This window comes from Aristolochia californica, unplaced genomic scaffold (genome assembly GCF_029961685.1).
Source record: "Aristolochia californica isolate CCGP_79_NKW_82.1479 unplaced genomic scaffold, dmAriCali1.0.hap1 SCAF_2, whole genome shotgun sequence".
NCBI lineage: Eukaryota > Viridiplantae > Streptophyta > Magnoliopsida > Piperales > Aristolochiaceae > Aristolochia > Aristolochia californica.
This window is the reverse complement of record NW_027181881.1, coordinates 45,026,618-45,052,129: the sequence shown is the minus strand read 5'-3', so window position 1 is coordinate 45,052,129 and position 25,512 is coordinate 45,026,618. Positions and strand designations below refer to the sequence as shown.

Here is a 25,512-nt window from a genome sequence, read left to right as displayed (position 1 = left end):
ACGAGCTTTCTGTCGCATCCGCTTTTCAAGATGTTGCTCGAAAAGGTGTACGAAGAGTATGGGTTTGAGCAGAGAAGTGGGTTGGTGGTACCTTGCAGAGTTTCCATCTTTGAAGAGGTGGTGAGCGTTGTTGAGTGCTGTCATGGACAGTTTGATCTTCATAAGCTGGTCGATGAGTTCTTGTAGCTGGATTCGGATACCCTTTTCAGGATTTTGTAGAATTATAGAGTTGAATCGCAGAAACCAGGTTCTGGGGTCTGCTGGTTGTATTCAGATATTGTAAATGTCTAGGTGAGTTCGCCGTTCTCCCAATAGGTTGAATGGATTGTGCGTAGAGTTAGATTCAGTGTAATCTCACAGATGTAGAAATTAATCTCTGATCCGGCCGAGTTTCCGTTCTCTTCAAAACTCTCTTGTTTTTTAGCTGATCAAAGAAAAGAAATAGCAATGTTCGTTATAGATAACATTTTTTCCTGTCTCTTTTCCCTTTGAAGTTTCTTCAAGACAGACCTTTCAAAAACCTTGAAATGATCCTGAAGGTATGATCATCTTTTACTTAACCCTTCTCGATCGCACGGAAAAAGGATCGCAAAAGATCCTCCGAACTGGTAGCCTGCAAAAAGGATGAAATCCAAAACGACAAGTTCGTCCTGTGATTCGTTAGAAGGATTAGTTGTACGATTAGCATACGGGATTATGATTGCCGTACACGAAAATTGGCTACATTAAAATATCAAAACGGATGATTGCTGAAGACAAAGGCCACTTCTTAATCCTTTTTTTAAAGCTTTGATTCGTTATATAAGACAAATCGATGCGGCCAAATTAAAAGCTTTGATCCTTGCAAGTTGCAAGGCAGAACTTTTATTGGTTTAATGGAATGAAATCTGAGACTCTACAGAAAAAAAAAAAAAAAAAACTTAGTATGAGACTAAGTCTATCTGAGCTAGGTGCACCAAAATTTTAATTTAATAATTAAATTTAAATTAATCATTTAAACTTTTTATTGAATATCTTTTTAATATTTTATATATTTATTATTGATGTTCTTGTTAAATGATAGACCCAAATACATTAGTGAGTATACAAATCTTGTATTTATTAACTGAGAGAAAAAGTTTCCTAAGTATCTAGTCATTTTGGGATAAGACCTTCGACTCAAATTTAACATGGTATCAGAACAAAGTTCTCATATGTGGGCATTTACCTAAAATTATCCACGTGTCACCAGTGAGGGCCTCCACCCAAATTATCCACGTGCCTACACGTGAAGGGGAGTGTTAAAGGATAGTTTCACATACATTAGTAAGTATACAGATCTTGCATTTATTAGCTGAGAGAAAAGGTTTCCTAAGTATCTTAGTTATTTTGGGATAAGGCCTTCGACTCAAATTTAACATGGTATCAGAGCAAGTTCTCATATGTAGGCATGTACCCAAAATTATCCACGTGCCTACATGTGAAGGAAAATGTTAAAGGATAGTCCCACATACATTAGTGAGTATAAAGATTAATGTTTCCTAAGTGGCTAGTCATTTTGGGATAAGGCCTTTAACCCAAATTTAACAGTTTTTTTTAAGTTTTTTCTTATAGTCCTTATTTCTAATGATAAAATGAAGATAACGATATCAATGTAAATATATGAGAGTCAATAGAATAACTTTTTGAAAGAAACAAGAATTGGGTACAACTAAAGTCGTTTCAACTTGAGTCCAACCTTGTCTCCCTCTTTACAAATTTAAACGCCAATTGGTCACATATTCCTAAACTCACAAAGAAGACAATGTAGAATTCAATAAGGGAGTCAAATGGATGACTAAGGAAGTAACTCGTTTTTCAACACCACCTCCTCTTTATTTTTCTCACTACCATTGGATCTTTGTATTATTTCTCATTTCAGGAGCCTCTTTTTTCTCATTGTTATAACAAAAAATAATAATAATAAAATCAAATGGTCACAGACTCACACTGCCACTTTCAACAGGAGCCATATTCTTGTCTCTCTCAAGGCACCTTACGTAAGAGGCTTTGACGAATGAAGAATAGAATTTTTCATTTCCACTCGTTCGCCGAAGAAATCAAGTGATTCAACTATTGACTTCAACGTTCAAAGCCCAAGCAACCCTTTTTCACATTTAAGACTCTGTTTGTGCTCTTTGTTGAATCTACGGCGTTCCAGTCCAGCAACCCTCAAGGACCTTGCTTCAATTTCCTTCTTATTCAGTACAATGGGAGCGACATGGTGACGAGAAAGATCAGCCAAATGGGACTATAATGGGAAAACGTGAGAGAATGAGTCCACACTGGTTCATGCTCCTAATCAAATAATAGGATAATATGAGGTATTCATCGTCTTCTTTCTCCTATTGTCAACACTGTCTCAGACAGCCACGACTGTAATTATTCAACCTCGACTATCAAGTATCAGGAAATTCGTTTACACATTTAGAGTGGGTTAATGGGATTCAGGCTAAGCTATTTGACGAATCTTTCTATTGACAAAAATGAAGGATCGGATTGGTAGTGTGCCGACGCCGTCATCTCTGAAACTATCTCGAGCTTTATAGGCTTCAGAACAACGCCAAAATTTTAAGCAAAGTCGGTTTCATGTAGTGGAAGGAATTGCCGATAGGTGCCTGATTGGGTATATGGATTTGAAGGACTACACTTTCCAAATCTTTATCTGCAGGAATACACAACATTTACAGATAGAGTATACGTGCAGCAGCGACTGAAAGCTAAAGATTAGAATTTAGAAGCCCAACCCAAGACGATTCTCCTGCTCGATGGCCTCGAGGAAAATCGGATCGACCTTGACTCGGCCTTCCATGAGGGCTCTAAACCGATTCCCCCACCACAGAAGCTTCGCTGTCCCCCCGACCTCCACCGCCGTGTTCAGCACCATCTCCCTCCAGGCGACGTCGGACAGAAATCGCACAGCGTGCTGGCCAAGCTCGACGCTGTGGAGCCGAGCACGGAGGTGGACCACCTTGCACGACTTTGGGGGCTGGTAGCCGGGCTCCATCTTGGCGGAGCCAAGGATGGAGCCGTCGTAATAGACGGATACGACGGATGGGCCGTAAGTGATGGGGACGACGTTCGGATTGTTGACGTGAAGAGTGACGAGGAAGTCTGCGTCGAGGAGGGGGAGGTGGAAGTTGAAGGAAGCGAGAGAGATGGAAATGAGATGGAAGCTCGGGCTTCGAGGTTTAGCGGTGATGAAGGCAACCGTGGCAGAAGTGCAGGCCGCGCCGACGAGCGCAGAGAGCCAGCTCCAGTTCATGGTGCCCACAGGAAGGAAAGTGAAGGCGTCGGGAGGAAGACGAAACCAGAGACTCCACGAAGAGATTTCGAACGACTGGTACAGAAAGAAGATAACTGGAATCGAAGATTAGCGGCGTCGCTTAGTGAGAGGTTCGTGGAGCCACCCGTTACGTCGTGGAAAAATCTGAACAATCAAAATGTATGGCTTACGTTGTTGGATGATTAATCATCGTCTCGCCTCACGTACGAAGATGACCATAATCGATTGCAGAGGATCATATTCCGAATCTGCAATGCTGAGGTAAAGATTATTTGAAAACCCATTTTACAAAACAATATAATTCCTCGATATTTCTCCCACCACCATACGAGACAATAATAAAATACAAAAAAAAAAAAAAAAAACACTAGTTTCTATATACTATCAGGCCATCACCAGATCTTTTGCTTTCAGTTGAGATGAGACAGAGGCAACCGTGGTATGAGAGATGGAGAGAGCTTTGATTCCTTGGTAGCTGATGGGTATGGATGATTTTCCCGAAATTCTTCAAGGAGAACTTCCATGGGCATAGCACGTAAGGATTCAATGGTTACTTTGCTTGGAACATCAGTGTCACACCTAGTAGGCGTGGAGCCACTCGGTTCATAGTCCTGCACACATTCAACTTCATGAGCAAAGCTGGACCCTAAAAAAAGGTAAAGCAAACTGAAATTCATTCTAAAAGACAGGGTATTGGTGTTACTATCATCATACCATGTATCGGTGCTGGAGGGTATTTCGAGTATGTTGTTCAATATCGATGACCTTTGCAGCATGGTCCTCTTGCAACTTCTCAAGTGTGTTACTATGGGCTCCCACTGCTTCTACAATTCCAGAATTTAACTGCCACTCATGCTCCGATACCCCTACAACAAATTTTGACACACCAACATTATTCTTCATAATTATGCACAGATCAATTAGGTGTAAGCTACAGAATTGATTCCTTGATGATCACAATTATATTAATGGAAAGAACCTAGGAAGCAGATCATCCAACAAAATGACATGATGAACGTACTCCCAAAGTGTTGGAGCATATCATCACTGTTCTTGGCAGTGTCTGCCTCTGCCACATCTCGTGCTGAACTAATTTCCAAATCGTGTTGCACGTTAGCATCAATGGTGGTCCTGGTCAAAGAGAGTGTACTCTTATTAACCGATGAGATTTTCTTAAACAAATTTAAATGTGATAATTAAAATTCAAAGAGATTACTGACCTAACACAAGAATCCATTGCCAAAACATGCCTACTTCCCATCTCATTAATGGCTTCACTTGTCTTCTTGAAATGTTTACATGCATTATCAGCTATGCCAACACTGAGCAAGACAACCAAGAAAAAAACAAAATAAGAAAAGAAAATGTAACAAGTGTGAGTAACTATTTCAGGAAACCAGAGTGTACCAGTTGAAGGATATAATTTCACAATAAAGGATAAATTTACCTTTGTTGTAGGAGGCCTTCCATGCAACAATGTTTGGCAGCCATGAACACCCGACACTCTTCAGCTCTGTTTTCTGCTTGACTGGAAAACGTGTGCCATTTCCTTTTAGCATCACATGTAATATTGTTCATCTTGAATGAATGTTCATCCACAAATGTTTTGCTCTGAATAGCAGCACCTCTAAGTTGGCCGAGTCTCATATCAACCTGCCCACGAAACCATTCAATATATTGCTCGAAATAACACAAATATAAAAAAAGATTTGAACTTAAAACAGCATACCAACTCTTTCTGTCGAACTAAGTGACCGGACAGCAAACTAGTCATGTCAACCAAAAGCTTTTCTGCTTCAGACCTGGATTGTTCCTGCATGTCCACACTCCAAAAATAAGGAGACTGATGAGGATGAAAGAGAAAATTTGTTGTTTTTATTCCAGATGGCCTACCTCATAGGCCAACTCGAAATCACCTATGGCCGTTATTTGATCTTCATGTGCACAACTAGCATAGGATTGAAACTTTTGAGTTTCTTCCCTAAGAGTATCAAGCAGACCGACAATGTACTCAGATGTCTCCTTTATATGCTTACTATCGGCATCAAATCTCTGTAAAAATAAATGTTAGAAGAGAGAGAGAGAAGAATGCAAACAGATAACAGAAAAGAAAGAACCCAAGTTTAAACACACCTCACACAATTCCTGAGCGAATGAAGCAATCTCCCCTTGCTGATTCAATAAGGTCCCTCGGAGAGCTGTAAATATTGAATCCGCTTCTCCAAGCTCTGCAGCTAAGAACTGATACATAGGCAAATTGCAACAGCAAGTAATCGAAAATCAGAAATGACTACAGACAAAATGTGGCAAGTCTATCTTTTCTCATCAAGATAAAAGACACTATTAGTTACTCACTTCCTCAAGACAATGGTGATTAATGGAAGCCAAATTCGCCAGCTCCTCCAAATTAGCATTGCTGGTTGCCTGATGCAAGCGCACGACATTCTGGATGCCTTCAACATGAGAAAGGTACAAAGACCTTGAAGCAGCCACCTTTTCCTTCAGCTCTTTCACTGACTGCCAATCAGTAGTAGTTATAATATACCATAGAAAACCACATATGACTTGAGGGAAAAAAAGACCCAAAACATTTCGATAATGATTAACTTATTGGATTTCATACAGTAAACTGCAGAATGGTCCAAGCAAAAACGTGTTTTCACATGAACAGATCACCAAAAAGCAATTGGGAAATTGAAACTACCAATTTAATTATGCAAATGAAGTGAAATCTAGAAAGATTACAAAATTTTCAATTATGTTCAATTACCATATATTAAAAGAAATCAAAAGTAGTAAAAACTTTTTTGGCCACAGAAGTACCAAAAGTACCATATCATGGAAATGTAAACATGACCGACAGAGCTCCTCAACACATTGAAGATATTCTTTTTGCTTAGTTATAGCAACTGCAACAGTACTGCAAAGTGTACCAATATGCTCTGAAAGTGCCAAATGGAAATCATTCACCACGGACCTGTTCTCAGCATTCAACTTATCTTCTCTATCTGCGGAAACAGAATATTGATTAGTAACCAAGAGCTATTTTTCAGCAATAACTGAAAGTTTTAACTTACCTATTTTATGAAATAAAGAAGCATTATCCTGGACAGATTTCTCCAAGTCAGCACGCAAGGTACAGGCTTGTTGTATCAAAGCATTTTCTGAGTCAAAGAATTAAGCTTAGATGCAGAACAGGTTCTGGAAACTTTCAAACAGAGTAATGAATACATGCAGACCTGCTTTCTTCTGCTCAGATATAATAAACTCCTTTTCCTTCAGAGTATACCGCGACTTCTTCAGGTTGTCATTTGCTTCAGCCAATAATTTATGTGTTTCTTCCAAATTTTGCTGCAAATGTTCATCCAGTTGGAAGTCTACTGCTTCAAATTCTAATACAAAGAATACAGATCCAACTTTTTCTGTTTACCTCAGTAGATTCAAGCTTACTGCTCAAACAAGAGGAAAGTAGAACCTCTGTGTCATACTTTGCCTGTAAATCTTCAATTTGCTGCATACGAGATTTTTGAACAATGGTTGATTTTCTAATGGCTGAAATAAAATATCTGGAAACAACCCATAAATTAAAAATGTGCTAGGATCAAATACAGCAAACCTTCTGATTTGTTTCCAGCAATCCTGTCATCTGCTCAATCTGATCAGCCATTGCCTTGATCCATCCAAAGTGAGTACATTAGTAGAAAGTAAAATTGAACTGTGAATCATTGACAGTGAGAATATAAACGTAAAAAGTAAAACAACAACCAGCAGCTAAAACTTCATAATTTAATCTGTTGTCATGTAGATTAGATGACAGGGCAAGTAATATTCTTTTTTTATAGTAAGCACAAATGATAACATACATTTTTTAATATGCTTAATTAGTTACTACGGAAGGCACAACTATGGTTCATTAAAGTACCATAAATTTCACTAGATGGATAGTTTTATTAGACTTACTTGCATTTCCCTCATGAGGTTACAGGATATCAAGAAGAATTTGAAGGTGCAGAAGTCTCACATACAGCTCAAAAAGGTTATTTGAGGAAATGTATACATCTAAGCCGTGCATAACTCATATATTCAAAGAACTCCTAAAGTTCTATTGGCAGTATAAATCAGACCAAAGAAATAAAAAGATGTAGCACAAGGTAACACAATTAAGGTATCAGCACAAATACCTTTCTTTCACTTTCTTCTTGATGATATCTTTCCTTAGGTATGTAGACACCATTTTTTTCACGAGCGGCATAAACCTCTGGACAACAACATACTCATGCTTAAGATCTAATGTGCACACAAAAAGAAAGTGACTATTGACAAAACAAGAACATTACCAGCTTTAAGCCTATCAATCTCTCCATAAAGGTCCTTAATTAGAGTCGTTTTCATCATCTTTTGATTCACCTAAAAGTAGGTACATCAAGTAATTATGATAATGGAAAAGGAAAGAAAACATCTGTTCATGACCAAGATATCTTCTGTAGCATGTGTAATGCAGTATGTTCAAATAATTATTTATAAAGAAAGTGTGCAGTGAATTACATCCCAAAGGAGAAAATTTTACCATATGTGTTTATTTCGGTGCCCTGAAAGGCATATATTTGATACATTAGACATCAGAACAAATAAATAAAACTATGATCAACTTTATATAGTGTTTTAACCAATAAAATCATGAAATCTGTCTATTGAACTAGGCAGCATATTAATGCACCAAACACTCTTTCCTAATTGCATTACAGCAGCAGTTTGAAAACCACAAACAATTAGAGAATACTGAGGTCATAACAAACCTCAGGCTTATTCTTTATATTCTTTGCCCGATGAGCATAATCCAATGTACTGAGTGTTTCCTCAAGACAATGGACTGATGGAGAGACAGTAGCAATTATGCATGTTTTTGTTCTTCCACCCAATGAATCCCGAAGTAATCGTGTGAGCTTGCTATCCCTGCACTTTCATCCAAAAGTTAAAGCAAGAGCAAACAAGTAATGTAGAAAATAAAAGCTAGTTTTATAGTTAGAAACTGGCACCTGTACGGTATGTGTCCTAGGTGTTCAACAAGAGCCGTTATAACACGTCCTAGAGTCAGCAAGCTTTTGTTTATTTCTCCAGCTTCTCTTGCCCGGCCCTGAAAAATCATAGTAAAAAACCTTATAGCTTTTTGGGAGTTCAGTAAATCACATTGAAACTGAAATTTGTAACAAGAGAACACAGACACATCTTTTTTTTAGTAAAGTCAAACACTGGAAAGCCAGAATCACTATACCTCCCTTGCACCTGATCGAGAAATATTTTCTGAGCCAGCTAGATCAACTAGATTTAGCTTGCCACATTTGATAAGTTCTTCACCTTCAGGAGTTGCTTCTTTTATATGAATTGTAATTGTAAAGAGGGAATGTGATCGACTGAAAAAAAGTAAAAAACATGTTTTCCAATAACTACCAAGTAGATAAACACATATTCTATGGTGAGAGTGAGTGAGAGAGAGAGAGAGAGAGTAACGGAACTTATTTAAAAGAGCAAATAACAACAATAGATTGCTTTCTTCCAAGATTATGATGAAGGAGCCAACAAAACCAGATGAAACAATTAGGGTGTCAGCCTAAATGCGTTTCACCTAGCCAAAAAATGTTTTCCAATGCGATAACCTGAATAAATTAGGGCATAAAAAAAGAAGATTTACCTAGACTGTTTATTCAATAAGGTTTCTGCAGTACGCCTTTTTGCAGAGCCCCTCTCTAGTAAGGTAAAAATCTCATTCGCACTTGAAACAATCTCCTCTTCTAGACCTCTTACCAGGACCCCTCCTTTCCCATCTTCCATTAGGAGAAGAGGTTTTTTCAACTTCTCCTCCAGAGCAACCTTTGACAGCTCCTCCGGAGCTAGCAAATCTGTAATCTCTTCATTATACAGCTCTAAAAAAGTGACCTTAACACTGTACTCAGCATTCTGACTCTCCAAGGTGTCAAATATTTGCTTAACAGCTCTGGGTATTACACCAGCATCAAGAGGCAGTTTCCCCGTAGGACCACTCTGCAAATTAGTAACATTATTTACGACTAGTTGGAATATCATTATATCAATAAAGATATAAAAATTTCATGATAATAGATGCAAAAAGCACTATAGATGACATTTAAGTGAACCAATGAAACCAACGAATATTCACCTTTGCCTTCTTGCATTCACCTTCCATTGTATATGTTTTCCCGGTGCCAGTTTGTCCATAAGCAAAAATGGTGCAATTAAATCCTTCTAGTACTTCATTCACAATAGGCACTATGGCTTGCTGATATAAATCTTTCTGCTGAGCTGAGGGACCAAATACCTGCACAGAGAAATTACTACTTTGTGAACCAAATGACATCAACAGAATATTTAAGAAAGGCCACTAATCAAGATTTTAAGACAGATATACGTAAATCCACTATTCGTCAGTTTTAAATAAATAAAATTTAAAAAAAAACTAAAAATTGAACGTGGGAAAATAATGCGCTTTTACTTAAATTTTTTTTTTTCCGGAGTGAAATCATATTAAAACATTTCCGGGAGAAGCATTTACTGCAAGCGGAACACTATCTAATTGAAAAATAAACGAATTTGAACCATAATGATCTGTAAAACTAAACGTATAGCTGATCCAGCCTTCAAAGGATTATGAAATTAAAGACCTAAAACACTCGAAAAAATTTATAACATAATTAACCGAGACAAAAAAAATAAAATAAAATATATATATATATATATATATATATATATATACCTTATCAAAAGTAAAAACACGGTCCATCTGCTTTCCGGCAATGCTCTGTGTAACCGCAACCTCTCTTTGATAATCATTGCAGGTAACGACTTGGGGAGCATTATTCCGCAACTCTTCCTCGCTAAATGGTCTGAACAAGAATGAATTGAAAATAGTCAAAATCCGTGAATATGTAAAACCTTAAAAACCTTTAAAACCGCTATGGATACATCACCTGCAGCGAAGCAGTACTTGCACATTTACCCCTTTCTCTCTCTCTTGACGGCAAGCCATGTCGAAGAGAAATGGTAACTAGGACGACCGACGATGGAGTCTCTTTTCCAGTTTTCTTTGCTTTGGTTTGGACAGGAGAGACGCAAAGGAGCGGATTAGTGGATTCGGCTTAAATTTGAATTTTCGATCTGAGCGCCTTTTTTAGATGGACCTGGACCGTCCCTGCACCTAACGTATGGCCCGAAAGCCCAAACCCAAAAGTAGCAACGCAATTAGGTCCCAATGGTTCCCCAAATTTACTGAAAACATGAAAAGAGAAGTATTTTAAATAATTTATTAAAATATAATTTCATATAAGGATAAAATTTCTAATTCATATTGATCCTCGTAAATCAGATTTATGTTTCTAATATAATTTTAAAAATAAAATTATTAATTTTCTATCCTTTTTTTAAATAAAAATTCGGAATTTATTCTGTCCATTGGACGAATATTGTCGCCTATTTAATAAAAAATAAGCCATCTGATTATCTTTCACACGTCTATACGATGATTGGCCGATGAAGATTGGATTGGTTAATGAAGTAACCTTTACGGCTTTGCCTCTTCTTCATTCGTCAATTGTCACTCGTCATTACTTCCCTTTGGCTGTCAGTCATGGAGGATCAGCCAAACAATCCAATCTCACGGCCGCTGGGCACGACGGAGCAGAGCTGGGTCAGAGCCGTTCTCGGCGGCACCGGCATCACCGTGTTGGCTGTCCTCCTCTCAACTCCCCCCGATATCTCTCTCCTCCGGATAGGCCTCCATAAACTTTGTAACATCCACCCTATCCTCCGCTCATCTCTCTTCTCCTCCGTAATTTACACACCTCCTCCCTCTTCTTCCCCTCTCCTCGAAATCGAATCCTTCTCCCTCGCCCCCACTTTCAACCTCCTTCTCTCCCTCTCCTCCCCTGACACACCTCATCTCCCCCCTCTCCACCTTCTCCTTGAGCGCGAGCTCAACCGAAACGCATGGTCCAATTCGACGTCAGAGCAACTTCTCTTCGCCACCCATTACGAATTGCCCAACTCAAATTCCGTACTCGTGCTGCGGTTCCACGCTGTTGCCTGCGATCGCACGTCGGTGGCAGCCGTGCTGAAGTTGCTGCCAGAGATACTGAGGGGAGCCGGAGCAGAGTGGGACAATGGAAAGAACCCCGGTTTGGCCGTGGAGAGCACGATTCCGACGGGGCGAGGCGATAAGTCGTTTTGGGCGCGTGGCCTCGATCTGGCTGGCTACTCGTTGAACATGATGAGGTGGGCTCATCTGGAGTTCGAAGACGTAGGTACCCGTCGGTCGACGGAGGTGATACGGATGCAGATGGGGGAAGAAGAAACTCGTACTATCGTCGAGGTAAGATATGAATCAGAAACCCGAACCAGAAACAGCAAACGTATTTCACATTTGATTGCAGAAGATTGAATTAATCTTGTAGGGATGCAAAGCGAGAGGGATCAAACTATGCGGGGCTATAGCTGCAGCCGGATTGATCGCTGCTCGTTCATCCAAATCCAAGCAGCTAGAAGATACCCAAACCGAGAACTATTCAATCGTCACTCTCCTCGACTGCCGAAAGCTTCTCGATCCAGTCCTCCATGATCACAATCTGGGTTTTTACCACTCTGGAATCCTGAACACACACAACATAAGCAAGGGAGAAAAGCTCTGGGACGTAGCCGCGCGGTGCTACGACGCGTTGTCAAACTCCATCAACGCCGATAAGCACTTCAAGGACATGGGAGATCTCAACTTCCTGATGTGCAAGGCCATCGACAACCCTGGGCTTACTCCATCAGCGTCTCTTCGGACTTCTTTCATGGTTGTGTTTGAGGAACCCGAGATCGAAGACGGCTCGCTGGAGCTTTCTGGTTTGGGTCTGCAGGACTACTTGGGCTGCTCTTCTATTCACGGGGTGGGCCCATCTATCGCTATTTTTGACACTATCAGAGATGGACGGTTGGATTGTGCTTGCGTGTACCCTTCTCCTTTGCACTCCAGGAAGCAGATGACGAACCTTGTTGATAATATGAAGATTGTTCTAATCAGCGAAGGAGTGTGATCGGTGTGTGGACCCAAGAAAACTGTGTGGTCGAGATCGAAACTTGGTCAAGGTCCATAATTGTAACTTTATATAATCTTACGGTCAGTTTCGGGGTTTCATGTGCCAAGAACATCACCCTCTTAGGCTAGGGGTGGCTTCAAACCGAGCAGGCTCGCGAGCGTGTTCGGCTCGGTTCCGATTCGGTTCGACTCGTTATATATCGAACTCGAGCCGAACTCGAACTCAAAAATGGGCTCGTTTAGGTTAACGAGCCGAGCTCGAGCAGAACCAAGTTCGGCTTGTCGGCTCACGAGCCGACTCGTTAATTTTACGAGCGGCAGGATGGGGCAAATTTTCGGGAGTCTTGCATTCTCTCTCTCGAACAAAAAAATTTCGGACTCTCTCCCGCCCTCGCTCTTTTCGTCTCCTCCTTCCCTTCTCTTTTCTTCCTCCGAAATTCCCTCTCTTGGCCTCCATCTCCCTTCTCCCTCTCGTTGTCGGTGCCCCTTCCGCCGCCGCGGCACCTAATCCTTTCCCCTGCTCATCGCCTTCTCTGCCTCTCATCATCGTCATCGACGACTTCGTCTTGTTGTACCCCAACTAGAGCGGCTGCTCTGGACCATCTCTCGTCGTCGTCACCCCCTACCACCGCCTGCTGCCACTGTCAAATCAATCGGCCACCGCTCTCGCTGGAACGGCACAGAACCCCCGAATACCTAAAGTTCGGATACCTAAGTTGAGGGGGGAGATTATTTTCCCCCATCGACGCTTCGTCCCGCACAACGTACGAACTCGCATGTGTAGTTCGCACATGCGAGTTTCGCATGTGTGATTTTATAAAAAAAAAAACTTACAAATCCTATTCTCAGCCTGTTTTTCCTCTGGAAGATGCAATAATACGTAAAAATATAGTGTGTTAAAGTTAGCATTTGATCAAATTTTCCTGTTTATTTTTTATTTTTTATAATTAATCATATACACATTTAATTGGCTCACGTAATTATTGTATTAATGTATAATAAACTGCAATCATTAAATAATATAATATCTAATATAATCAATTATTATTTTAATTATTTTAATTATACATTAAATTACTTATTTGTGTTGTAATCATATTTGTTTTACCAAATTTGGGGTTTAAATATTATGTTTTAATTAAGTATACTATTATAAGTTACTCATTTTCTTGTTTTTTATATTTTTCTTATTTTGGGGCACTAACATTGGAAACTGTTTTACAATGTATATGAACTCGTCCACACTAACACCAAGTTTGAAATTGAATTTCTTGTAGAAGAATTAAATAAATTTGAAGCATGAGATGAAGATGAACTTTAAATTTTAAGTTTGTTGACGTTCCCTTATAATTCTCATATCCACAGTAGCTTCAGAGTCATTATTTAGTGCCTGTGGTAGAGTAATAGACTTGTATCGTTCTTCCTTGGATCCAAATACATTTCAAACTTTGATTTGTGGTAGTGATTGGGTTCGGACTCTTCACGATATAAAGAAAAATCAAAAGGTGAATTTCTTTGATTAATTATTTATTACGATATTTTTTAGTTTTATTTATTAAAATTTTGTTTTATGTTTACACCATGAGAAGAAGAGTACAAAGATAATGCTACCAGCTACATGATTTTACTTTTTTTTCTCATCATGATAATTTTAATATTTTTAACAACATTAAGTAACTAGTAGTGGAAGAGTATTTTTTTATCTGACAATAACTAATTTTATTTTTTTGTTTTTGTCATAGGTGGAGATTTTGCTTAAGCAAGGACGTATATTATTTTCTAGCATGAAGAGAAATAACTATAATTTGTAAATTTATAATGGATTTATAGTTTTTATTTGGATGATTGTAAATTGATAGTGATATTTCATTTAATTTTGTAGTGTTTGATTATTGTATAGAATTTATTTATAATATTATGCAGTGTATGGAGTGTTTAGACTATTTTATGGAGTGTATAAACAATATCTTGGAGTGTTCATGGAATGTATAAACAATTTTATGGAGTATTTATGCAGGTATTATGTATGTTGATGATGCCCAATTTTAAATAGAGGTCATGTCAAATTTTATACAGGTATTATATAGAATTGATATAAATTAACTAAGAAAAAGGTAATTATGTAATTATTAGTTGTTTTAAATTATAAAAAAAATGATACATATATAAAATTTTATCTAATTTATTAATTAGATACTATATTATATTTAAAAATAAAATACAATAATGTAATTATAATATTATTTTATTTTATAAATGATAAAAAAGCAATCATAAAAAATTATTTATAAATACTTTATTCATAAAAATAAAAACAATGATAAAAAGAAAGAGAAGATGAAGAAAACAAAAAAAGAGGAAAACAAAGAAGAAGAAAAAAGATGAATTCAGGTAAAATTTCAGATTCTATATTTTTCTAAAGGAATGGAGTAATTTACTTTTCTTGTAAACTGAATTTCACTTCACTTTGATATGTACTAAAAGAATTTTCACTTAATCAGTAAAATTCTTAGATGTACTGAGAGAACTAGTCTCAATAGGGTAGCACCAAGCCAAACCGAACTTAATCCAAAATGTCAAAGTGGTTCCGTCCACTCTTGTAGGCGGTAGCTTTCCGCACCTAACAGATCGGTCTATTGAGTTGTATTGGCTAGCCGCTGACATGGTATCAGAGCTGGGCACGCCACGTCCCGCGTTCGAATCCCATGAGAGGCGGTCAAGAATGGGTAGGGTGGGTGTCAGAGTGGTTCCATCCACTTTTGTAGGCGGTAGCATTCCGCACCTGACAGATCAGTCTGTTAGGTTGTATTGGCTAGCCGCCGTTCAAATTCCGTGAGAGACGGCTCTAAAATAGGCGGGGTGAGTGTCAGAGCTAGGTGGTTCCGGTCTACCTAGGTTAGGTTCTGTCTGCCCCTGGTCCACTGATGGGTTAGGTACTTGGCTTTCCGCACCTTAAACGGTTAGTATTTTCGGGTTCTATTGGCTAGCTATCTGACTAAGAACTCTGAAGTTTAGCCAGCCTGAGCGAAAATAATCTTAGGATGGGTTACCTCCTGGGAAGTTGGTTTCACACAAAAACAAACAAGATGTTGAGGAATTTGAAAGGGTTGAACAATTGATAGTCTTTAAAGTTTGAGATAAATAAGAGCAATCATAAAACAATTAAAGAGGGAACCAATAATAACAATGAAGGTAAAAAATATTTTTGTAATCAAATATATCGTAACAAATTGGTTTACAAGCTAATTCAGTTATTGAATCGATTTATATCTTGAACAGCTTGTGAATCGGTTTTATTGAATGCTAATTCGGTTTTGTTGAGTACTAATTGAGAATATAATTAACTGGGGATGGTTGATGATTTGATCATATGATTCCCACCTATTTTCAGCTGGATTTTATTTAGTATGCAATTTATGAAATAAGATATTTCAACAACAATATATCTCAATTAAGCAGAATCATTTACAGGTAAATCAAAAGTTTCTCATATAAGCAGAGTGACGGAACAAGAAAAACGCAAAGAAACTGCAAACAATCTATCATCTAGTTTTCTATTTCCTAGGACCTGAACATACCCATTTGCCGGGAGAAGATACGCATTAAGCTCTCCTCGATTCTTATCTTCATCAAAGGGATTCTTCCGAAGCAGACCCATTTTTATCTCAAACCCAGCTAAAATGGGTATTCCAAGTTTCCAATTCACCCCATGAACGGAAAGATGAGTACGAATATCAAAAAGACAAATGCAGCGAGGCTCGCAGAGGGATTGAGGACTGCGACAGGGGCTGTATTAGTAGTGCGGTGGGGATGGGTAGCGCCGGCAGCCGCCCCCGCACCAGCAATCAAAGGGATCGTACCAGCACCTGAACTTGACCCAGTCCCTTTTCCAGGCGAACCTCCGGCACTTCCTGTTACACCGCGACCACCAGCACCAACACCAGCACGACCACCGGCTGTCGAAAACTTCTCACTGCTTGAACTGCCAAGAGCTGCAGAAAACTATTGATTGGGAAAGTGAAAGTGAAAGGGCAGGTAAAGTACTTGTCTGTACTTGTCTGTGTGCGGAATGGAAAGTGTATTGTTAAATATTTATTTGTGTTAGTATAAACAATAGAAAATGTAATATAAAGTATTTGTTTTTATTAGTGTACACAAAGTGTGGTTTAAAGTGCATATAGATTATTTATTAAATAAAATATTTTAATATATTTGATTATCAAAAAATTAAATTAATATTAGTAAATAAATAAATTATATTAAATATAATAATTAAATAAATGTTTACTTTTATATTATTAAATTTATAATCAAATTTTAATTTTATAATATCTTAATATAAAATAATTATACAAATATCGGTACAATACAAATATCATAATAATAAAAATAAAAATAATACAAATATAACTCAATCACCTTTTTAATATAAAAAAATTATATTTATTCATACAAAAGTACAACATAAAAAATATTTAGTGACATTAAAATATAATAGTCAATAATTTTACCACATCTAAATTACTAAAATATCTCGATAATATGATGTTCTTGCAGATTGTACTGTAGACTCCCTATGAGTACGTGCAACGAAAATAAATTATTAAAAATAAATAAAAAATAAAAAAACATAAGTGAATATAATAAATAAATAAATTATTTTTTAATAACATAAGACCCGTTTTAACCTTAAAAACCACTAATTTAATATAATAAATAAATATATATTTATCAATAACGTAATATATTTTTATGTATTATTAATTAATAATATATTTTTCACAAAATTTAAAACCATTAGTTTAATTAATTATAACAATGGGATAATTAAACCAAAATAATTTATTAAATATTTTAATTATGACTATTAAATCACTAATTTAATATAATAATTATAAATTAAATATATTAAATAGATAACAATAATTATTTTATAAAAAATATAAATTATTATTTTTACGACGGTTTAATTTTTCCTGACTTAGAAAAAATTAAACCATCGTCTTCCTCAACGGCAGGAGACTACGACAACGGGCCAACGGGCAACGGCGACTGAAGCGACGCTCCAACGGAACGCCGAGAGCGAGAAGAGAGGGAGATGAGAGGCTCTACAACAAAGGCTCGGCCTCCCGTGTTATGCGACAAAGAGGAAGAGGAGAAGGAGGCTGAGAGAGAAGAGAAGTCGAAAGTCGTGAGAGAGAAAAAAAAAAATTCTCCGAAACGTCGTTCAACAAGGTTCCTCCCCAATTATCCCCGACAAACGAGATGTATTTGAACGATGGTAAATAAAATCCAAGCTCAACCCTTCGAATTTTACTTACCATCATTTTATGCGAGAGATGGGGAAAAACGAAATACAATTGTATTTCACTTTTACCCATCACTAATGCGCACTAGAGGTTTTTTACACTTTACATGTTTACACTTTACATGTGTAATGTTAGTAGTGCGGGACAAAAAGGCAATTGACCAACTTTGCTAGTTGGCTTTTTTCACGAAGCACGCAACTGCCAGATACGACGCTCGTGAAATTCCATATTTCGGAGATATTTGTCCACCAAGATGCATGTTAAAAAAAATCACAATCTTGACATCAAATCATGTCGAGATTTTTTAATTAAGCTAAATTATTAACCAAATCATTTCTAGATCTTAATTCAAAAGCGGTTGTGCAGTAACGAAAAACACCTGAAAACGTGTTGTGTCGATAACTTGGAACGAGGTAAGCTGTAACTAGGATGAGAAGAAAGGAAATAATCAAAGTCATGTATCTGCCAGAGAAGAAAAGTTTCGGCAGATCTTTCTGTGATTACTCATAGGAATAATATTGCGATAAAAAAAATTAAAAGAAAAAAAATAGAAGCTATTCGGATTTGCTTAAAGCAAAAGAAAGCATGCTCTAATCTGTGTAATTTGTTGAGATGGTTCGATTGGCCAATTATAGATGCCATAGATTACAGATTCGTTTTTTGTTCTTTGAGTCTATGGATCCATTTTGTGCAAGTTTCGGTGATCCGGGTGAAAGTATCGTGGTTAGCAACAGCTAATGTGCTCTTCTCGATAGATGGGAGAAAAGAAGAAGGGGTTTTAGTGTTTTACAGGCAAAAGTGAAGCAGGGTAAACAGCTTCCGAGAGAGGGTTGAAAACAAAAGAACAACCTATCGATCGATAAAACTTAACATAAAACTAAACCATAAATGTTTGCATAAAGAGGAAGAAAGAAATAAATACCTGTGATCATGTTGCTAGGAATCAGCGACCCGCCGAGAAGAATGGAAGCGAAGAAGAGGAGAAATACAGTCGTTCCCATTGCCTTGTTGTTTTCCGAGTTGAGACTATTGTGGGAGAGAAATAGACAAAAAGAGAGCGAGCAGGCAACGCCGAACGGAGCTGCAAAGACCAGGCCGCGCAGTTGGATGGGCAAGTCGGCGAGAATCAAAGACGAAGGCCAGAAATGTAGGGCAATTTCTGGATTAAATTTCTGTCAGAGGAGGAGGAGAGGCAGATTTGCCCGAACGAGAGGGCAAAACACAAGAAAGAAACACGTATGACACGGAAAATGTATATTTGTTGCTCCCTAGAATTGAAAAAAAAAAAAGGAAAAAAATAAGTTAGTAAAAATAAGATAATGATTTAAATTATTATCGTTTTATTCAGGGACCGTTTGTGACACCATAGTCTAAGGTCTGCAATGGGTTGGGTTAATCTCTTATTGGGTTTTTAAATAGTCTTGGGTGGGTTTGGGTAGGTTAAGGGGCGGCTCGCCGGTGTCGAGCAGCAAAAGGCTTTGGGGGCAAATGCTTAAAATGATGTGAGGTAGAATTTGCTACATTTCCCGCTTGTTTTTTGAGGAAATTAGCCGTTGATTATCCCTATGATCAAATTCAGATGTCGGAACTGCTCTCTTTATAACTATGCAAGAAACTCTTTTTCGTTTTCTTCTGCTTTGGCTGTTGTAGATTCCTTCCAGCATCAACAGCAGCAACAAGAAGTCTCTCGCCCCGAATCTCTACCTCAGATCTCTGAAGGCCGTTTCCCCGACTCTCTTGATCCCAGATTCTTCATTTCTGATCTAAAGAGCTGTCGGAATGTCTCTGAAGTTAAGCAAATTCATGGACAAGTCACGGTCCTTGGGATGCTTCAAAGTCTTCTCGTGACGAACAAACTTTTGTATATGTATGCACGGTATAAGGCCTTGGATGATGGTTATACTCTTTTCGGTACCACAGAAGAGCGAGATGCCGTCTCTTGGGGCGTAATGGTTGGAGGGTTTGCGAAGGCTGGGGACTACGATGGTTGCATGCGGATTTTTAAAGAAATTGTGCGGTTAGGGCTTCGTCTCAACAACTACACCTTACCCTTCGTTTTTAGGGCTTGCAGGAATACCTGTAACCTTCAGATGGGTAGAGAGATTCACGTTCTTGTGTGCAAGTCCGGGTTGGATTCTGATCTTTTTGTATCGGCGGCCATTGTAGATATGTATGCCCAATGTGGAGACGTTGAAGATGCTAGGAAAGTATTTGATGACATGCCGAAGAGAGACTTGGTCACGTGGACTGTCATGATCGATGGATATGCAGAGTGTGGAGCGGCCCACGAGTCCTTGCTCTTGTTCAATAGAATGAAGGAAGAAGGGGTTGTCCCAGATAAGGTCACACTGGTGACAACTGCCTATGCCTGTGCAAAACTAGGCGCCATGCATAAGGCCAAGTATATTCATGATTATGTTTTAGAGAGGAAGTTTTCGTTAGATGTGATTTTGGGAACTGCAATGATAGATATGTATGCCAAGTGTGGGAGTGTGGAATCTGCAAGGCAGATTTTTGACATGATGAAGGAAAAGAATGTAGTTTCATGGAGCGCCATGATATCGGCATATGGGATACATGGGTTTGGACAGAAAGCTCTAGAGTTGTTTCCTTTGATGTTACAGAGTGGGATTTTGCCCAACAGGATCACCTTTGTTTCAGTTCTATATGCCTGCAGTCATGCAGGCTTGGTGAAAGAAGGCAAGAGGTGGTTTAGTTCAATGCGGGAAGACTACTCTATAATGCCTGATGTGAAACACTATACGTGTATGGTTGACCTTCTAGGTCGTGCTGGGAGATTTAATGAGGTGCTTGAACTGATGGGTGCAATGGTTGTAGAGAAAGATGAGGGGTTGTGGGGTGCTCTGCTGGGTGCTTGTCGGATCCATGGCAATATTGCATTAGCCGAGAAGGCTGCAGAATGTCTTTTGGAGTTGCAGTCTTCAAATCCTGGATATTATGTACTGCTTTCAAATGTTTATGCAAAAGCAGGCAGGTGGGATGATGTTGCCAGGGTAAGGGACCTAATGACCAGCAGAAGATTGAAGAAAATTCCAGGTTGGACTTGGATCGAGGTCAACAACAGGACCCACCGATTTGGAGTTGGGGACAGGACCCATCCTTGTTCTGTGGAGATCTATGAAAAACTCAAGAGCTTGAGTGTAAAGTTGGAGCTGGGTGGATATGTTCCTGATACAAAATTTGTGCTACATGACGTAGATGAGGAGCATAAGGTAGGCATTTTGTACACTCACAGTGAAAAATTGGCGATTGCTTTTGGTCTGATTAGTACTCCTCCGGGAACAACAATCAGGATCACAAAGAACCTCAGAGTTTGTGGGGACTGCCACACATTCATTAAACTAGTTTCAAAGATTGAACAGAGAGAAGTTATAGTTCGAGATGCAAACAGGTTTCACCATTTCGGTGAGGGATCTTGTTCATGTGGGGATTACTGGTGATTGAAGCTTTCGAGATTGGTTTATTATGACCGTTATGACCGTTATACTCAGAGTCCTCCAGGTAAGCCAAGTATAGAACTGATAACATCTGTTCTGGCTGATGTAAAAATCAGTGACAGAGGCTTTTCACTCACGGATACTATCCAAAAGATGTGGAAAATTCAAGAACCTCAGTTCGTTGATTCTACCGTTGACATTAAATTAAAGCCATATGATTGAACAGCTGAAGAACAAATGGTTGGTAAAGAAATTAAAAACTAACAACAGTGATTTATTTCAGAATAAAGATCAGAGCTTTTGGAATGATAAGAGTGAGCAAAGCAGCTTTTTATCTTCTTAGTGGCAACAGTCGTCCAGAACGTCTATGCCTTGGGTGCAAAACTGGCCTTGATTTTCTGAATGGTGGCCACATCTGTTTTGAAAGATTTGGCAAGGATCCCTTCATCAATGCTGGTGTTAAAGAGCCAAGAAGGAATCAACATAGTGCCAGCATTTGCACCACCAAATTCAGAGATTCCAGTTGCTGGGTCTGCATTATACTAGTAATGCACAAGCCCCTTGGGGAAGAGAAACATTTCTGCGACTTGCAGTGTCTGAGTGTAGAGTTTGTTAGTTGTATCAACTAAACCCACCTCGATGGACCCATCAATTACCAGAAACAGCTCAGCAAGGATGTGAGTGTGGTCAGTTGATCGACCCACGGGGAATTGCTGTAGAGAATAGGAGTCGCTCTGACCATCGAGAGCAGGGAACTGAGCTGTGCCCGCTCTTGTGATCGTTAAGGTTGGGGGATCACCTGACTCAATCGCATTCCCCAGAAAAGGTGAAGAAGTTGCCATCAACGGCATTGACATTCTGAGGCAGGATGAAGTCTGAGAGGATGTCAGGGTCCCCTGCGTTAACAATCAGTGATGTAAAGCTTGCAATTAACAGCAAGAGGACTGCGTGTCCGGCAATGCTTAGATCCATTGTTTGCAAAAAACGAGAATGTCTCCGCGCTTTGGTTTTTTCTCAGTGATTGACAAATCTTTCATTAGAGCCGAATTTATATGTTTGGGAATTTTTGTTTCCTAGGAGCAGCTGAAAACAATGGCCTGCAACAATTTCCAAAGGGACTCGTACAGTATCAGTACAACAGCAACGCACATTACCCAGCAGTGGCTCTGTCGGCCTACGGCGGTGCCAATGCTGGTTCTGTGCATATTCCGAGCACTCTTTGCGTCTGGCATCGATGTTAACATCCTTGCCAAGTTGTTTAAGACGGATGCAAAAGATAAAGGCAGGACTCACCCTTATGTCTTGGTATTTAATGGAACTGTTCCAGTGAATAATGCCTCTGTGCCTCTTTGAGGTTGTAACTCTTAATCTATTTCTTCGCTCTCTTTGTATTTCATGTCACACGACGATTCGGTTTGGGTTGTAGTCGGAGATGTTTAAGGCTAAAGTTACGATTAGAAATCTTGAGCAATTAATGTCCCTCCGTAAGGAAACTGAAATACAATTAGATTAATTGAACTCAGTTCTAATTGATTATTGCTTTAGACACGCTCCATGCTTCCAGCTTCGAAATTGTTACAGGCTGCCTGCCGTAATTGAATGCAAACAAATTCGCCTTCTCACCCAGAGCCTTTGTTGGGTAAACTCGAGCTGTCATGCAAGTTTTTCCTCCAGCGCCGAAACTCTCGATAATAGAGTGGTCAATCTACGTAAAAAACAGGAGGAGAGTATAGCTTGGTCAATTCCCCAAACAGCTGAGCATTAGTTAGAAGACAGCATAGTGGAAGGGTCGAAGCTTACCAGACTCCTGAGTGACAGCTTCCCATCCTTCAAGTCTACGTCTACAAACCCTCCATATGTAGTTTTATCTACTTCTGGTCTTAAAGTCGACCTGTTAGAAGAACACGGAAATTAATTAGCTAATTGGATATAAATGCATATTTAATCAACTTTTGTTACTTCCTGGAGCATATTAGGCAAGAAAAAGAAAAGAGTACCTGCTTTGGTCAGAGCACATGACGACTACAGGCTTGTTGCCATCTTTAAAAACACGGAAGTACACCGCACTGTATTCATCCAAATTTTCTGAGGCTAAAATTAACAAACCAAAAGGCCCAATTGAACCAGCGGCCTTGGAATCCTTTTGATTACACAGGTGCTGAGGGTTGGTCCACTGAGAGTCGAATACCTCAGCATTTTCCAACATCGGCAGATCGAATGTAACTTCGACATCAGCCTGTTGGAACGATAATCAGAGTTGTTAATGAGTCATAGTTGTTTTATCAACTGCTAAAGCTTTCCCCAGTAAAAGAAAAACTCAAAACAACTTATGGCAACTCTGTTCTATTCCCAGAACAACACCAAAAAACAGCTCTTTAGATCAACTTTAGCGCACACATCTAAAGGCAAAAAATCCAATGTAAAATTGCATTTCGACAGCTAGATAAACTAAGGAGATCATGCAAAAGAGCAAGGCTTCACTCCTGTCAGTCACTAGCATCACTGAAGTCTGATGAAATTGTTACTAGTTATAAGCATTTTCACAATCATATAGGTCTTCACTAATGAGTTAACACAGATAAACTCAACAAATTAAAGAAAAAAGGCGACTAACCCTATGATAATCATCCCCAACAGTGGAAAAATTCAGAAACTAACCTGCGAAGCTGTTATCCCCTGTACTTTAACATGCTGTCCAGGGCTAATGTGCGTATTGTGCATTTGAACTCCACTCTCTCGCAGAGATTCAATCTCCTCTACAGGCCATTGCAGAAGCTGCTTTCCGCTGGTATCAAGCCACACGGTCCTTGGAATTGCCTGGACGCCAGCCCAGCCCTTGGAGATATCATCATTCACACTATCAGACTCGTTCATCCAGCCCCAGAGCACTCTCCGGTTCTTTGATTGATCAAAAACTGTCTTCGAGGCATAAAATTTCCCATAGTCATACCTCAACCCTGTAGCATCGTCAGCAGACGTGTTTTGTGGGACGTACCTATCGAACTGGCGAATATAGCGACCAACAGTGTAGTACTCAAACTTGGTATCATCCAGACTGACTTTCAAAACATGTTTAACACCATTTCCAGTTATTGAAGTATCCAAGCCGTGTCTTCTCCCATCCTCAGAAACAGGATAGAAGTCAGGGCACTCCCACATCCCAGTATCCTTAGACGAATGCAAAGGATGTTTTGCTTTGACCCAATGCTTGAAGTCTTTGCTTCTGTATAAGAGAGCCATTCCTCTTTTTCTTCTTTTGTTGCCCACCAGGACTTTCCAGTGCCCATCAGCAAACCAGGCAGTGGTAGGGTCACGGAAAGAACTGGCATTAACACCGTTTTCCTGGGTAGGTACCATTAAGGGGTTGTGATCAGGCTTTTCCCATTCAACTAGATACGGGTCCGAGAGATCCTTGGGTACAGCAATGTTCTGGACTTGTCTATTCTGGGTATCAATCCCTGTGTAGAGTATGACAGGTTTGTTCCCAGGCAGGATGGTGGCAGACCCGGACCAGCATCCATTGATATCAAAAGGCTTAGAAGGGAAAATTGCAGGCTTGAGGGGCTTCCAGTTGATCAAGTCCTTTGAGACAGAGTGTGCCCACACAATGTTGCCCCAAACAGCACCGTAGGGATTGTATTGGTAGAAGAAATGATAGAAGCCATTATAGTACATCGGCCCTGTTTATTTGAAATAAACCGATTCAGCCATTTGAAGCGGAACTGAAAAGTTAAAGACACAAAAGCTCATCCGAAATCCCACAGTAAACCACTCCAATAAAAGAACTGCCATATAAAGTATGGGAGAGCATAGCTTTCGAGTCAGAGCCAAAACCCATTCCTTATATGTGGAGGTTCAGGCAGTGAAAACTCGAAGAACAAAGTTCTATGAAAATAGAAGAGGAAGAGGAAGAACGAAGTTACCATTTGGGTCTGATCATTCGCCGCAGTAGTCATGGGTGCACCCAAAACAAGCAGAAACTTGTGTTAGCAACAACCAAAACATGATCTTGGACAACAGAAAAACATTAAATCATTCTACATCACCCCCTCGCTGCCCCGGGGGCGCCGACGGCTTCGGCTCACAGTAACCCCGCCCTCCCGAAAAGAAACGAGAAACGGTTGAAAGAAACAAGTAGTTCGAAAATGTACACACCGTTGATCCAGTTCTTCGAGGGCTGGAAATGGTACGCAGTTCTGTAAAGCGGGGTGACTATGGATTGCTCCGTGGACTGCAGATGGATGTAGTGCGCATGTGAGGCCTCGACAGAGGTATCTGGGGCGAGTATGGTGAGGGAACAGAAGAGGAAGACGACCCAGACGGGGGGAGGGAAGACTTTCTGGGTCGCCATGG

General features: G+C 39.4%; 4 protein-coding genes, 1 long non-coding RNA gene and 1 pseudogene across 5 annotated transcripts; 2 read left to right on the top strand and 4 right to left on the bottom strand.

The window, feature by feature from the left end:
* Window positions 1-3,549: 3,549 nt before the first annotated feature.
* Window positions 3,550-10,402, bottom strand: LOC137956001 (kinesin-like protein KIN-5C). Its single transcript, XM_068803278.1, has 23 exons — window positions 10,288-10,402; window positions 10,074-10,203; window positions 9,480-9,638; window positions 8,994-9,343; window positions 8,577-8,715; window positions 8,341-8,438; window positions 8,101-8,257; window positions 7,642-7,711; window positions 7,486-7,562; window positions 6,921-6,974; window positions 6,735-6,815; window positions 6,544-6,655; window positions 6,382-6,468; window positions 6,137-6,312; window positions 5,660-5,821; window positions 5,438-5,545; window positions 5,198-5,356; window positions 5,034-5,117; window positions 4,752-4,957; window positions 4,525-4,626; window positions 4,326-4,435; window positions 4,019-4,170; window positions 3,550-3,915 (listed from the first exon to the last, which is right to left on the bottom strand). Exons 1-23 carry the CDS (start codon window positions 10,344-10,346, stop codon window positions 3,715-3,717), a joined length of 3,033 nt encoding a protein of 1,010 aa, XP_068659379.1. The 5' UTR covers window positions 10,347-10,402; the 3' UTR covers window positions 3,550-3,714.
* Window positions 10,403-10,919: 517 nt separating this feature from the next.
* LOC137957206 (uncharacterized) lies at window positions 10,920-12,478 on the top strand. Its single transcript, XM_068804950.1, has 2 exons — window positions 10,920-11,684; window positions 11,767-12,478. The coding sequence occupies exons 1-2, from the start codon at window positions 10,944-10,946 to the stop codon at window positions 12,388-12,390; spliced, it is 1,365 nt and encodes a 454-aa protein (XP_068661051.1). The 5' UTR covers window positions 10,920-10,943; the 3' UTR covers window positions 12,391-12,478.
* Window positions 12,479-15,821: 3,343 nt separating this feature from the next.
* On the bottom strand, window positions 15,822-18,916 carry LOC137956837 (uncharacterized). The gene is made up of 2 exons (XR_011113277.1): window positions 18,624-18,916; window positions 15,822-16,384 (listed from the first exon to the last, which is right to left on the bottom strand). It is a non-coding gene; the product is annotated as an uncharacterized lncRNA (long non-coding RNA).
* Window positions 18,917-19,266: 350 nt separating this feature from the next.
* LOC137955151 (pentatricopeptide repeat-containing protein At4g21065-like) lies at window positions 19,267-22,206 on the top strand. Its single transcript, XM_068802022.1, has one exon. The coding sequence runs from the start codon at window positions 19,267-19,269 to the stop codon at window positions 21,160-21,162; it is 1,896 nt and encodes a 631-aa protein (XP_068658123.1). The 3' UTR covers window positions 21,163-22,206.
* On the bottom strand, window positions 21,525-22,131 carry LOC137956406 (putative germin-like protein 9-2; annotated as a pseudogene).
* A 242-nt stretch (window positions 22,207-22,448) lies between the features above and the next one.
* LOC137956404 (beta-fructofuranosidase, insoluble isoenzyme 1-like) lies at window positions 22,449-24,834 on the bottom strand. Its single transcript, XM_068803889.1, has 4 exons — window positions 23,818-24,834; window positions 23,157-23,395; window positions 22,960-23,050; window positions 22,449-22,864 (listed from the first exon to the last, which is right to left on the bottom strand). The coding sequence occupies exons 1-4, from the start codon at window positions 24,832-24,834 to the stop codon at window positions 22,685-22,687; spliced, it is 1,527 nt and encodes a 508-aa protein (XP_068659990.1). The 3' UTR covers window positions 22,449-22,684.
* Window positions 24,835-25,512: the final 678 nt, after the last annotated feature.